At 38.5% G+C, this 14517-nt stretch overlaps 1 protein-coding gene across 6 annotated transcripts in view; it reads left to right on the forward strand.

Annotated features, from left to right (window-relative positions):
* The window catches only part of SGK3 (serum/glucocorticoid regulated kinase family member 3), a 60113-nt gene that overhangs the window by 24701 nt on the left and 20895 nt on the right, over positions 1–14517 (forward strand). For 4 of the 6 annotated variants that reach the window (XM_065627551.1, XM_065627552.1, XM_065627553.1 and 1 more), the window contains exons 2-4: positions 5876–6081; positions 10932–11015; positions 12971–13043. In XM_065627551.1, coding sequence (XP_065483623.1) covers positions 6004–6081; positions 10932–11015; positions 12971–13043 — 235 coding nt within the window. In that variant the 5' untranslated portion in view covers positions 5876–6003. Of the gene's footprint in view, positions 1–5165; positions 5328–5875; positions 6082–10931; positions 11016–12970; positions 13044–14517 lie in introns of those variants that run through there. The other 2 variants (XM_065627555.1, XM_065627554.1) reach the window with 2 other exon arrangements.

Raw genomic sequence — 14517 nt, forward strand, 5'->3', positions numbered from 1 at the left:
AGATCACTGTTAATATTGTTAAGGTAGTCTCCATGCATGATATTTTTAATAAAGCTAGAAAATAGACCTATTTCTAAAAGATGTTTTGAGATACTCGTTTAGGTCAGAAATACAGCCTGTTTAACTTGCCCATGTTGGTGAGAAGTACTGGTTGTTTTAACAATTTTGTTAAATTGTTTTGACAATTTTAAAGCTGAAGAAGTAGTCACTAGTGGTTACGCGATGATGATGAATTGTGTTAAATTGCTTTCCAACCTTAATTCCCACCTTTGATTGTAAATTACAGCCTCACCACATCTGACACTATTGCACCAAATTCTATTATGCATGCATAAACAACTGTTCTCTGAATTCTTACAGAATTGAAACACCTTCTTATTCTCTGTTGTGAGAGGTCAATGTATGCTCTTACCTGCAGGAGTGTGTAAAGTATCTTTAAAGAATGGACATAAAATACTAGCTGTGGTTGCACTGCTGTAGCATGAGGAATCAAGTAGTGGTGAATTGGGCATGCAATTTGGATATTGCTAAAGGCTCTTTCTCTTACTTGCGTTTTATATTCCACTATTTAAGTTGTGGCCTTTACATTACCCAATAGCTTTATAGTTCTTAGGCAGACATGAATTCTTTAGAGCACAGACTTCAAAAGTGTGTTTTCTGGATTGTGAACTGTTGCTTGGACTTAAATGTTTAATTATTTTAAAATCCAGATATATTCCATTGTATGGATTTTACCCTTTTGCCAATTATAGTACACAAAATCCAGTAACTTTCTCCATGGTTGATGCATTAGCAATAACATAAATCTGAAACAGATAAGAATTCTCCTTTGCTTATGTAGCAGAGGCAGAACAGCTGGTGACTTTTGTTGTAAGGTCATGTAAAAAAATAGGCAGTATATCTGGAGTAGAAATGTGGGATTCTCTTGCTTAATTTTGATTAAGAGGGGCAAAATGAAGCTGGGATTGTTTGCTTTGTGTTTACTGAAGCCTGACTGCCCTCTTATGTAGACCTGACTATGTTACAAGTGGCTGTTAAGACCACTTGAAAGTAGCTCACAGTGCTGTTGCTAGAAATTTTGAAATTTTGACCTGTGCTGCCCTTAGGAATCTATGTTTAACTTAAATTGGACCGAGTGTGTAGGACGGTGCCAAGAAATGTAAAGGTAGCAAGTGTAATGCAAGCTTGATTTTTTTTTCTTTTTTTTTTTTTTTCCCCTCTTATGTGCTCTGCTGTTTGTGTAAGTTGTACCAGCTGAAGCATGTAGTGACCTCTTCAGATACTATGGACACAAGCTGAAGATGAAATTATTATGGACCTGTGTTCAGGATTAAAAGGCAGCTGCATTTTATTGGCAGTATTTGTTCTTTAGACCAATTTTTATTACATGGGGTATGCTTACCACAGCAAAGAACCTGTATTCTGTCATGTAGAGAACATAAATACAAATAAATCCAGTCCAAACCACGAATCTTCTTATAGGCCAGTTAGAGTAATTTAGTGGAGCTTATTTTGGGAGGTGAGGCAGAAGGGGATGTTTTTGGGTGCAGTGGAATCGTGGGAAGTAAATGTTCGCCTGACCTCTCTAAATTTGATAGAGACAAAAAAAGAGGAGTTAGTTATTTCTTTCCCTTGGTTGCGTTTGCACTTTACCTGCTATGTTTTTCTCCAAGTAGAAAGAATCAGATGAATTAGACTTTGCTGACATTGCTGTAGAGTAGTGGTTTGCTTTCCATAGCGGTGCTACTAGAGATTTTATAAAATGCAATGTAGTGGATGGATGTATAAAAACGGAGCAGGCTTTTTCCGTTATGCAAATGGCTGAATTCTCAATTCTCCTCTCAAATTGTGGTTAGAAGGGAGTGTAGAGATAAGCCAAGGATTGGCCAGAGTATTTTGGTTAGTGCTCTCATTTCAGCTGTAGTATTTCTAGAGGTCTATGCTGGTGTTTAGTGTTCTTGTATTAAAAATCGTATGTATGTGATATTTAAAAGGATGGCCTGTGTGAAACCTGTGTTCTTCACAGTTTAGTTACTCAACAGCTTCTGGCCATCAATCTCTCCTTGCAGATTAGCAATCTGTGTTTTGCATTGACTCTGAAGTATGTGACTTCTGCAGTCCCTGGCTCTCCTCATCCTGTATTTCTGTTGCATTGGATTCTGAACGTCTTGTCTCCCATTTCCTCTGTGTCAGCTGCTTATCTGGTAAGAAGAGAGTGGGACTCTCTCTTTCATCATACAGTGGTTGAGAAAAAGTTGACTTTCGGGGCTTTCTCAAAGATTGTGTAATGTCCAGTGATACGTTGAGTCATTATCAGGATATTTGTGGGGAAGACAGAGGAAGTGTTGAAAAGTATGCCGAAGATGATACTTTCTCTAAAGTAAGGGGAAATAATGTTCGTAGCAAATAATAGGACTATGTTCTGTATCTTCCTTTTTGTTTCTGAATATGCAGGTTGCTTCTGTAGTTGGAATAATGTTCAGGTGGGATTTTCAGCAGCTGGTTTTACTGGTGACTCAGTCCTGGAGTAAGTCTTTCTAGGCAGGTGATTAGTGCATAGGGAAACGCCCGTTCTGTTCCAATGAGTGAGTATGGATCCTGGTGATTCTTCAAGCGTGCTTGCAGGGAGACTGTCTTTTTTGGGTTTTTTGACTGTTCTTGACTCCACTTCACTTGTATTACTTAAAGAGTTATTGCCATGCTCTTACTTCACCAGAGGCAAGGGTCAGCCAGAAATTTGACATTGTTGTGGCTTCCTGCAGGAAACTGTGAAAATACTGCTTGCTTTTTGACAGCCACTGTGAAGAGAATGGACAGTGTGGCTGTTGGTAAGGTTGAAACTTTGCCAGGAAGACGCCTGACTTCTGTTCTCTTCTGATGCATGCGTTTGTGCCTTCTGTTCCAGGCTTAGATACTGTAGCCACTTAAAAGTTCTAGCTGTTTCTGGCTAGCACTAGTCTCAGTGTTAACCTGTCTTGCATTATCTACATGCTCTTTCACTAGTGCCCAAGTATGATTTTAAGGGGATTTGTTTTGCTATCCAGTTTTCTGAAGTTCCTTCTCCTTTCTGCCAGTTAGCAAAGTTGAGGCTAGGAGACACTTGTTCTTAGTTACAGGAAAAGCTATAATCAGAGACAAAGAGTTCTCAGCCGACAGTGTCTGTTGAATTAACTCATATCTGGAAATGCTCAAGACACTGCAGTTCGCACTTTTGAAGCTGTGCACGAAAATACATCTCTGCTGTTTGCTCTCTGTTATTGCTTCATGTAGTTACCGCAGCATTAGTAGTTTTAGCTGCTACTGCAACTACAGCTGAGTTCCTAAACAACAGCATGGCAAAGATTAAGGCAAATCTATCCCTATTTCTACAGTCAAGCCTACAGACCAGATGTAAGAAGCTCGCAAGAGCTGCTAAGCTCTTGGCAAATAGAAATTGAAAGAAAGCTCTGATCCTCTAGAGCTTAGTGGCAAACTGAAAATGCATTTCTTCCGAGTTTGTCAGTTCAGCTTAGTGTTGATGACCTGCACAATTTGGAGGAGATGCCTCAGAGAAAGAAAATAATCACAGCCAGTGATCTTCTAGGCAGCTCGAAGAGAGAAATCTGAACCTTGCAGTTTCAGCTTCTCAGATGATTTATTCTTCTTCTCCCCAGTATGATGAATAAACTCTTCCTGAATTAATCTAGGCGACACTTCCTTCTTTTGTTTTCTGTAGATTTTTTCAACTTCAGATCTGGAATAAAGCTCAGTCTTCCAGGTGATACTCTTTGGACTGCAGCTTTTAATCCATACTGCTTCTGTACTGGTATTTAAAACTAGGAAAGGAAGGATAAAAAATGAAAGGGATGAGAGAAGTACAGCCTATGTTGTGAGAATGAGAGCAAGTGTTTTATGAACCTTTGTAATGAATATCAGTTTATGAGAGAGACAGTGAGTGACATTAGTCAGGGAACACCTAATCCATTTTAAAGCTTTATTTGTTGTTCTGTGATGAGCAGGAAGACAGATAAACGCAGGGATTTGTGCTCAGTTCCTGGTGCTGGACCTCAAGTGGCTAAAGATTGACATAAGTACTCAGTAAAGTCTAAGCTTAGTGAAACACTTACTGAAAGTGGTGCCTATTGACTATTTTAGTGGACCTCTTATGATGGAGAAGAGCACAATTAACCTTTAGAGCTTAATTTTGGTGTGTGGTAATGGGTGAAAACCGGTTTTAATCCCAGGCCATTATAAAATTGTGGAAAATGGGAAGCGCGCCTTGTTGTAATAAAGCTTATAACAGTGGCTTGCCAAAGGACAAGAAATCTATTTGAAACTCAAAGTCTGTGTAACTGGCTTGGATGAGCTGCATTATAGTAAAATAAAGGTGGGGGGAGCTTAACCCTGCTCAACCCTGTAATTACCTAATCAGTGCAGTAGGGAACAATCAAACTAAGGTAAATGCAGATATAACTGAAAATAATTATCTGAATACATTGCAGTATGGGTAATCTATCACTTAGCTGTGATTACAGTGGTTTCAAACACTCCTTTTTCTTTAAGGTCACCAGATAGAGCTTTGAAAATCACGTAATTTTAAATGGCTACAGTAGGAATAATAACATGAAGTTTGGACCAGAGAGGTGATCTGGCTTTTGAGAACAAAAAACATAGTCAACTGACTGACTGAGACTAGTTGGGTATCAAGAACAAATCTTTGCACTGGATTCCAGGGGCTTTGGCCTTCGTGCCAACATAAATATGGGTGTCTCTCTAATAGCAGAATTGCATTGGATTAGTTTGCGCTTTTTGGAAATTTGTAAAATGAAATATAGACTTCACTTTCATACTTCCTTGTTTTAGAAAATAGGGAGTTAAATGTTGAACTGAGTGTTCCTTTTTCCTCTTGCTGTTTTCAAGAGAACTGAGGTCTCCCCTTTCTAAAAGATTTTTCTCATGTTTGTAAGTTGGTCAGACACATCGTGTTCTAAAAGCTGAGCCGCATTCACTAAAACGCTTCAGATGGCTGTGCAGGCATGAACAGAGGGTTGTAGCTATGTAGCATTAATTTCAGCTGCTCTCAGGCAGTGCTGAAGTTCCTGTTGTTTGCAGTGGTGTCCAGTCAACAATTTGCTTGTGCTCAGGGCATGTGTGGAGAATACTGTCCTTTAGGGAGGGAAGAGGCATCTACTTAATAATAAGCTCTCTGCCTTTTGGTTGCTTTATCCTCTCTCTTGCCTTGTGCTCTTCTCAAGTTCTGCTGGGAAGCTAACTGTTCCTACTGAAGGGAATGCACAACCTTACTGTTCTGCTAAACACGAAGTATGTCAAGTATGGGGGAAGAGAAGGTAAATATTCCAACAGACACATGATGCTACCTGGGTCCCTTTCTAAAACTCACATGAAAAATTATTTTTTCTCATGTCATCTTTTATCTATGATGTGATAATATACTCAGCATGTTCTGACAAATCTGAAATGCCCTCTGGTAAAGACTCATGCAGTTGAAAAACTTTGGTTTTGAAATAAACTGTTCTGAATGTACATGTTAGTGGCTTTTATCAGCTGTCTCATACCAAGTTGTCATCTTTAGTTATTTCTCTGTGTCCTTTTTTCCTTCAAAGTATTGCCTGTAGTGGGCCCAAATCTCTTTCCAGTATGTCTATGCAACTTTGTTTTTTCTTTTGGGTGCACTTGTGTCCTTAGAGAATGTGAGTGATTTTAGTGAAACAACAGAGGACCACAAGCATGAAACGGTTTGCTAAATAATAATTATTATGGCTGTATATATGCACATTAAGTGCATTTCCAGCCAGGAAGAGTTTTTATCACGCAGGTTTTAGCACTGTGAGTTAAATGTTCCCGTACTTAATTTTCTTTTTATGTTCATTTTAAGCTTACAGGATGGAATTTACATTTTCTCAAGAGAAGCTGCATATCTTGGATCAATACTGTTGAAGATATCTTCTGATTGCAACATCTGAAGCAGGGTCCTGTAACAAATTTGTCAAAAAAACACATACAATGGATCTCAAAAAAAGCTGCCCAAGTGTTAGCATTCCCAGCTCTGATGAACACAGAGAGAAGAAAAAAAGATTTACTGTAAGTATGTAAGGTATAGGCACTGTAGGCAAGTGCATAGGCTATTAGTGCCTAGAATTGCTACTTTTTTTTTTTTTAAAACTAGTAAACTTGGTGGTATTTTCAACAGGTTTATGGAAATCTGTTCACAGTACTGGCCATAGTCCAATGTTAGAAGTTGTGAGTGTTTTACAATGTTTAACCGTTACTTTCTGAAAAAAGAATTTGGCTTTGCAAATTTCTGGTATTTTTATCCCCAAATAGCAGCATTTTCTCGTATAAAATACTTAAGTGTCCAAATGTAGGGATAACATTTTGGTACCAAATCACATTAACAATTGGCATCCTACATGATTTTTTGTGAAACCATTTGTTTTGTAAAGGAGTAAAGTGTGGGGTTGGTTTTGGTTGTTTTTGTTTTTTAAGTGGCCAGGTTATTCATAGATATCATATTAGACTTTCTATAAATTTTTGTGTTAAAGAAACAAAAATATAAAACATCAAAGTTTTGAAAGACTTTTTTTTTGTCTTCCGTCCTGTTTTCTGATTCTAGTGCCTATGTGTGTTTTCTTATGCTGTTCCCGTTTCCGCTCCTTGTCATTCCTCTCCATCTTCCTTTTTTGGCCTCCCAATTTGACTTGTTTTTTGGAAGTCTTCCTGTTCTGTGGGGAAACTCTTGCATTGCATACTGAAAAATCAAGTTGTGTGGCGTGGATTTTTTTTGTTTTGCTTATATGTACGGTAGGTTATAAAGACAGCATCGTAATACTTCCTTTAGAAAGCTTGAACTATTTCATTGGTCTTGTGCAATTTCCTCTGAGCTTTTTTTTTTCCCTTGAGTGAATTAGTCACTCTTCAGATGTGGAATGTAAACACCCTTGAACTGAATTGCTGTCTGAAGAATAGAGCAAAACAAAGATTTACTTTGAGTTATATATCTCTCCTCTTCACCTCTCTTCCTCAGAGATGAATAATGTTATTTGATTCTACAAATACATCAAGATGTAATTTGAGGAAGCAGTGTGCTGGTAAAGGAAACAAGCTAAAGAGGTCTTTACTTAAAACTGCTGCATGCATGTGAAACTCAAATGAGCAGGAAAAACTTCATGAAAGTCTAAACTTGAGTAAAACAGATTTGTTTTATCGTCTCAATGTTTCCAGTCCTGTTGTTAAAATGTGCCAGTATGGTACATTTGTGGTACATACTAGTGTTGTGATTTCCAGGTCATTTTACTTAAAGATCTGTGTGACTACCTTAGTAACCTAAAGGCACTTTCTTTGGATATGCCCTTTAGAAAGCTGTACAAGCAAGAGTAGGAAACTTCAGAAGCTGAGGATTGAGTTGGAGGAGGAAGGGATCCAACCCAGCTTGCACTCTGTGGAGGTACACTTTGTCTTGGCAGCTTCTGCTTTCTGCAGAAGGGAATAATTAGCAGCTTGACAAGAACTACTTTTCACAACCAGGCTCTTGAGTATTATCGCATATATTTTAGGATCTGATAACAGAAGTGAGGGTCATACTACACTTCATGGTAGGAACTGTGAATTCTAGCATGTGTCTGTTAGTGCTTTTACTGTGTCTCCTCTTTCGTAGCTGCATTGTAATGACTGGAGCCCGTCAGTACTGCTTTTGGAGGGGAGTGAGAGGGGTGCAGGGAGAAACAGTTATTAACAAATTTGTGGTAGGTGTAGCTGTTTCTAATGGCAATGTTAGTGCCATTTCTGTAAAGTGCAGTTAGAACCTTAGGGTGAAAGGAAAGGTTAAAGTGATAAAGGCTGGGAAGGACTTCAGGTGACTATTTTGTATAATCTTCACCTTACTATTGCTTGCAGTATATATCACTGCTGCTTCTGAGAATATTCTAGAATTTTAATGGTCTGAATAGAAACTATGAATTCCAGCTCAAATCTCACAGTGGCTCACTTAAATGCTGGCATGGAAACAAGACAAGTACGTGCAACTTAGATTTTATTAGCTCTCTTTTTCCTCTCACACTTGCCCCGATGAAGCATGTTTAAAAATAATCATGTCTCTGTGCAGTCCTCATTCTGATAATGAGTCCAACTTTTCATTTTTGTCTTTGGAAATGAACTCTACGTTCCTCCTGAGCATTTTCATAACCTTTTATTGAATATTTGGTTTGTTTTTGTTAGATACTGTGTACATTTGATATATTTACTACCAGTGTTTTTTTCTTGACAAATAATTTAATGTTTGAATTTTTCAGCTGTTCTGACAGGGAAGCTTTTTTGCTTCCACTTTATTTATGGTAACCAGTCTCTATGTATATCCACTGTAGTTCACTGTTCTACCTTTTCCTGAAGATGCAGCATTCATTTTCTTCATAAAAAGAGCAAAATACTTGATTGTTTTGGACCATATCTAGGCTATATTAATTGCTATTCTCTCCTTGCTGCATAGTGGGCTATTCTTTTGCTTGTTTTGCCAAATAGCTTTGTTTTTGGTTTCTTGCTTTTATCTCTATGCCATTTGATGTCTGAGGCTTAATTTTCTCTTCTGACCTGTTCTCATTTCCCTTCACACCCCCATCATATACGGGCTTATTAAGAAATCTCTTTCAAGGGTGCTGTTTGATTAAATCTGGAAGATTTGGCTTAGACCTGTGATGTATAATACTAATTCCCAGCTCTGTGGAAATTGCGGAATTGCTTTTTATTTTGTTGACACTTACTAAATAGTTTCCTTACTTTCTCAATGCTTGCTTTCTTGAAATTGGAAACCAGCCCACCTTTTTACTTATCTTTGTTTAATACAAATTGCGTATTTAATCCAGGAGAATGAGCTATCAAAACAGTTGAAGCCTTTTAAATTTCAGTGACTTCTTTTGAGAAGACATCCTATTGCATGCAGAAATAGCTAGACCCTATCTTATCTGTATCTGGGAAGAAACTTTATGGTAATAATTGTGATGGTGATGTTTTCAGGAATTCTGTTTCTTTTTCTTCCTTTTTCCTTTCTCAAAGCTTTGCATTATTTATCCACATATTACAAGGTGCAGATGCATCTTATCTATGTTTTAGGAGTTTTCTAAGACTAGTTCTGATTTAGGAGTAATTAGATTTGAAAAGGTTATTATCTAATTAATATCTAATTCTTCCCCCCTGCCTTTCTAGAAACAAGCATTGCACATTTCTCTAAATCATTACATAGCTGTAGCTGAAAGTGGTAATACAGCCTGAAGACATATTGTGTTTTGGAGTTTTACCACATTCTTTGTAGATATCGTATGTGTTCTTACCATGTTCTTACAGTGCTTCCGTAACTGTTCAACTTGCAGTTTCTGCTTTGTTGGGCATACAAGAGCTTCAGTGATGGTGTGAACTAGATGACCTCATGTATTTTTTTTTATGCTCTCTCAGGTAGAAAATGTTGACTGTGTCATTTTTCTGCATCTAGCTTTTCCAAGAACAAAACTCTTCTAATTTTGAGGTTGCCAAGGAGGTGAATATCATCTTGTATCCTGAGTTATGCTCTACTGTGTGCTTTGCAGCCTGCTAATTTAAGAAGTTGTCCATGGCCTTCTTCTGAGGCCTGTTGGCATTGATCTGCTATGTAGTTGTAAGGAGAGGAGATGTTTTACAGAAATAGCTTTTGTGTTTGAGCATTATTTGCAGGACTTGATTGCTGGTATAAGACACCTAGTTCAGGAGGACAGTATGTGAGTCTTCGCAGCTGAAGCTTTTGCTGTTTACAGTCTAGGGAGGCTCTAGAAGGTGTGTAGCTAGGTTTAGCAGTATAATGGAAATCTAGATTTCTAATTAGAGTCTCACCAGCATCCTACTGGACACTTCTATTCAGCCTCTTGTGTTTCCCAGGGAAGACTGAGAGCAGCTTATCTGAGCAGTTAAAATATCATGAACACAAATATCAGGCAAAGGAGCTGATGGTGGTGGCTTCCACTTCCACTGATGGAATTAGAGAGGTAGGATGCTGTTGCAGGACAGAAGGAAGACTGGGGTATTGGTCCAGTTTCCAACATCAGGAATTAGCAGTCTTCCATGCTCGTTTTCTTGCTGTGCCCATCCTCTCCCCTGCAGGAATAGCCAGGCTCCTTCTGGAAGTACAAGAAGGTGGAGAAGGGAGGTGAACTAGTTGCATAAAAGAGAGAGGAAGCCTGCTGAACACTTTTCTGTCAACCAGATTTATGAAGGCAGGGATTGACTGTCTAGTTGCCGGAGTTCACTGCTGCCATGGGATCTGAATGGCCAGAACTGTGCAGCAGGTTCCAGCTATGCCTGCCTTGATCCCAGTGCTATGTATTATGTAACCTGCACTGTCTTTCAGCCACAGTGGCGGTTTCGCACCGCCAAACAATTGTGTTTAAGTCCCCAGCCATCTGCCAGGATTCTGACTGTAATATGTATTCAAGATGCTGCAAGGAGCAGTTATCTTTATAACTGTCTTCCATATGTGCTTTCTCTTTAGGTTTTGATGAAGATAATAATCAGTGTTTAAATGCTTTACTTCCTTAATGTTAGTCTTTATTACAGATTATCAAATTGCTAACAGACTTCGTAGCTAATATTTATGGACTACTATAATATCTGATGGCCAGATGTTCTTGTTAGATATGAACTAATTTATGAAACTCCATTAAATCAATGTGGTGGTGTTTGGTTTTTTTTTTTACACCAGGTGAGCAAAAACTATTTCTGTAAAATACCACACTCTTCTAAATTTTCTTTTAATGATTTGTGTTGATGTCTGTGTGGCTGTAAGAAATATATAGGTCAACAAATACATTTACACAATACATTTAACAACCTGTCCTTACTTCCACCACAGGATTAAACCTGGGAGGTTTTATTAAACTTTACTGTCGGCAATAACTTCATCTTTCTTACTGCAGGTTTACAAAGTGTTGGTCTCAGTTGGCAGAAATGAATGGTTTGTCTTCAGACGGTATGCAGAGTTTGATAAACTCTACAACACGGTAAGCAAAAATGCAAGCTATGGAATCATGCCAGAATAGCGCACAGAGTAACACTTGTTTGCAGTGGTACGGTTTCAGTTAATTCCCTTATTGAGGAGTTTGAATCAACATTCAATAACCATTGGAGCCTGATTAAAGAGAATTACAGGGTGTTTCTTTTTTAAACTTTGGGTTGTTTGAATTTCAAACCCAAAATCCACTTACCTGAAACTTTTGGTTTTTTAATTGTTGCTTGGGGTCATAATGTAATGAGAGAAACTTCCCATGTACTGGTTGCCAAAACATCGGAAATTTGCGTTTGTTCATGATGGTAAAAATCACTGCAAAACTTAAAACATCGACATAGATAAATTTCTCTTAAAATAAGTAGTTTACTTTGAAGTACTGAAAGCAATTAACAGATCCTTTTTTCTTAGTATAAACTTATTGGTAAGTCAGTCATGGCAATTCCTGCCTGCAGTTTCATAGCCAAATTTTGTGGCAGTGGTCCAAATAAAATAGGCCTCTTCAGCAAATAAGTATGGATTTATTGGGTTTTTTTACTAGAAGAGGACTTTTCCCCTCTTACATAGTGGGCAAGTGGTAGAAATACTTGCTCAGCTGTGCGGTCTGTTATGTGTCCGTGTCATACCCTTCTCCAGTTCTTTGTGTTTAGAGCCCACAATTTTTGCTTTAACAAAAGAAGAAATAATTCCTCTGTGATCCACGTAAGTTTGCCAGCTGCTTCTCTCTGCCTCTGTTTCCCTTCCATTGCCTCTATGAGAAGCAGTCAGGCTTTTCTCCCTTCTGCCTCACCAAACACGGGTTCATATGTGGCAGTGGTATGTATATGCAGGCAGTGAGCTTTGAGCTGTTTTACAAGGTCCAAGCTGAAGTCAGCCTGGATACACCATGCTGTGTTTGCCTGCCTCTTGGGATAGACTTGCAAGTGATGTGGAAACATAGTGTCCCTTTTTCTGTACCTACAGAGTGCATGTTGGCAATGCTGTTCCCTTGCCAGTGTCTCTTGCCATTCAGTTTCATGTTGCTTTGCTGTTTGTTCAGCACTGGTCTTTCTAATGCATGTAGGGGTGGAGGTCTTGGGGAAGCATAACCCGGAGGACTTTTAGTACAGTTTCTATTCAGTGCAATTCACATAGCATAGTACACCAGAAAGAACTTGTGCTGCCATCTGGAAGAGATACTGGTGTTTCCAAGGAAAGAAGAATTGCCAGCTACCATATTAGAAAAATGCTGTCTTAAAGAGGATGAGAGTAGGATTGCTCTTCTGGAGTGCTTGAAGATGAAGCAAATGTAATCAAGCATTGGCTCATGTCGTCTTTTTTTTTTTTTTTTTTTTGGTAAATTCAGTGCTGTTGTATACAATCTTCTGGTCAGTTTATCAAGTGTCAAATATAGTCAAATTATTAAATGCAGCATCATGAAGTAGGCTCTTCATCCATTTACAATTTTGACTTAGAGGTAGACCACCTGTGGTTTCTAAAGCTTTAAGAATGTTTGGGCAAAACCCAGAGGCCTGTATCCCCAGCCCATCTAAAGACTCACCCCTGTGCAAGCAAACAAGAAAACAACAAACCCAAGACAGATAGAGAATTGATGGAGCAAGAAAGTAAACAGGAAATTAAAACCAACATTGAAATTCTAGCCTACTTTTTTAATCTGGTGCAAGTGGAAAACCGTTTTGGCAGTATTGCAGAAGACAGCTGCAATAGTCTATAGCTTTCTAAAGTGAGGTGGCCTTTGAATTTAAAAGAGTATGACTGGTGCAAACAAGCTGAGTACAGATTGTTTGGGGTTTGTTTTTTTTCCTCAATTGTATGAGTCGAGAAGATGGCAGAGGGGAACAGAATTACTAAGAATCAGATGTTACAAACTGTTCATCAGAACGCAAACAAAATGCAATTATTTCTAGGTATTGTCTAAGCACAATCTAATTGTATGTGTTTTGTTTTCAGCTAAAGAAGCAATTTCCCACCATGAACCTGAAGATTCCAGCTAAAAGAATATTTGGAGATAATTTTGATCCCGGTAAGTTATCATCTTGTTACTCATTTTGTCAGTTTCTTTATATGAAAATTGATCTATTCCAGCCTACAAGAAGCTATCTTCGATGAGTTTTACACCAGTTCGCAAAACAGTGACTAAACCAAAGTTTAGTCATGCTTCAGTCAAGAGCAGGAACTGGCGTAGGTAGGTATTCTACCTTGGGATTGTGAACAAAGAAACACTTAGTGGCCCAGTGCCTCTCATGTGCTGAAGGCTGTAGCTTCTCCCAACCCTCCTATATTCAGGATTGTGAGAGATTCTCAACTGTCAGGTGTGATCTGTCTTCTATAAAAGCAAAAGCCAAAACCCAGACTCTTCTGAACGTATGCCTAGTAAAATTTAAACTTCCTTTGTGTGACTTTTTTTTTCCCCTCTGAAAAATGAAACAACTACAGGATTTACTCTGAGGGCTTTTGAACTCTCTGTATCTAAGTGTGCTTCCTTCTGCAGTTTAGATGAAACTGAACCTCTTCCTGTTGTTCCACTTGCAGAAGCCTGTCTGATGTGAAAATGATGTGATCCAGTTAGCAGTGATGGGTCCCAATTAAGCGTGCTCTGCCCATGTCAAAATACTGATGGAAATGTGTATTGAATCAACCTAGGTGGCACCTCTGATGAATAAATAAAAAAGCAAATGAGGATGCAAGGCCTTTGCTCTGTGTGTTTGTACCCTTCGTTCAGGCCCTTTTTACTTCAGGGTTTTTCTGATGGTCAGTGGGCACCTCCCACCCTCTCCAGGCTTACTGATGTGATCAGACTTACCTCCTCCTGCACGTTTCCAGCATTTTTCTCCTTTGCTGAAGAACAAATGGATCCAAAGGTGTTGAACTCTTGGGACATGTTGTTTAGTGTTTTTTAGAGTTCTTTCAAACATTAATTTTTGGCACTTACTGTTAATCATCTGGATCCTGATGTGAAGCTCCCTTTTATTTTTTATTTAAATTATCAAATGCAAGTATCCGAGCGCTGTGTCCTCTTCTGGTGAAGATGTAAATGATTGCCAAAAGTTCTAAATGTGTAGTGTCTATAGGGACTACTTGTTTGGTTTAGTTTCTTTCATTTTCTAGGACCTTGGGGTTTTCAGAGCTGATCTGCTGTACAACCAAATGTACGAATGCATTTCTTGGAGTCAAATTTAGGAAACTGGAATATAAATGGGGAAAAAAAAACCCAAACAAAAAACAAACAACCCCCCCCCCTAAAACTTTATTAAAACTGCATATGTAAAACAATGTTCTCAGACTTGTTTTAAATTTCTGCAAACTATGCTGAAATCCTTGAAGCATGAGAAACTAAATAGTTCTCGAGATGTTTCTTGCCGGGGGGCAAGGTGGAGATGGAGCCATGATGCTCATTTAATGATTCTTTATCTTAACAGTGGTTTACTGAGGCTTTGTAATGTTTCTGCTGGCTTCTGAAATAAGTTGCTTATTTTACAAATGTTGAAAAGATATGT

This window comes from Caloenas nicobarica, chromosome 2 (assembly GCF_036013445.1).
Source record: "Caloenas nicobarica isolate bCalNic1 chromosome 2, bCalNic1.hap1, whole genome shotgun sequence".
In the NCBI taxonomy this organism is placed as follows: Eukaryota; Metazoa; Chordata; class Aves; order Columbiformes; family Columbidae; genus Caloenas; species Caloenas nicobarica.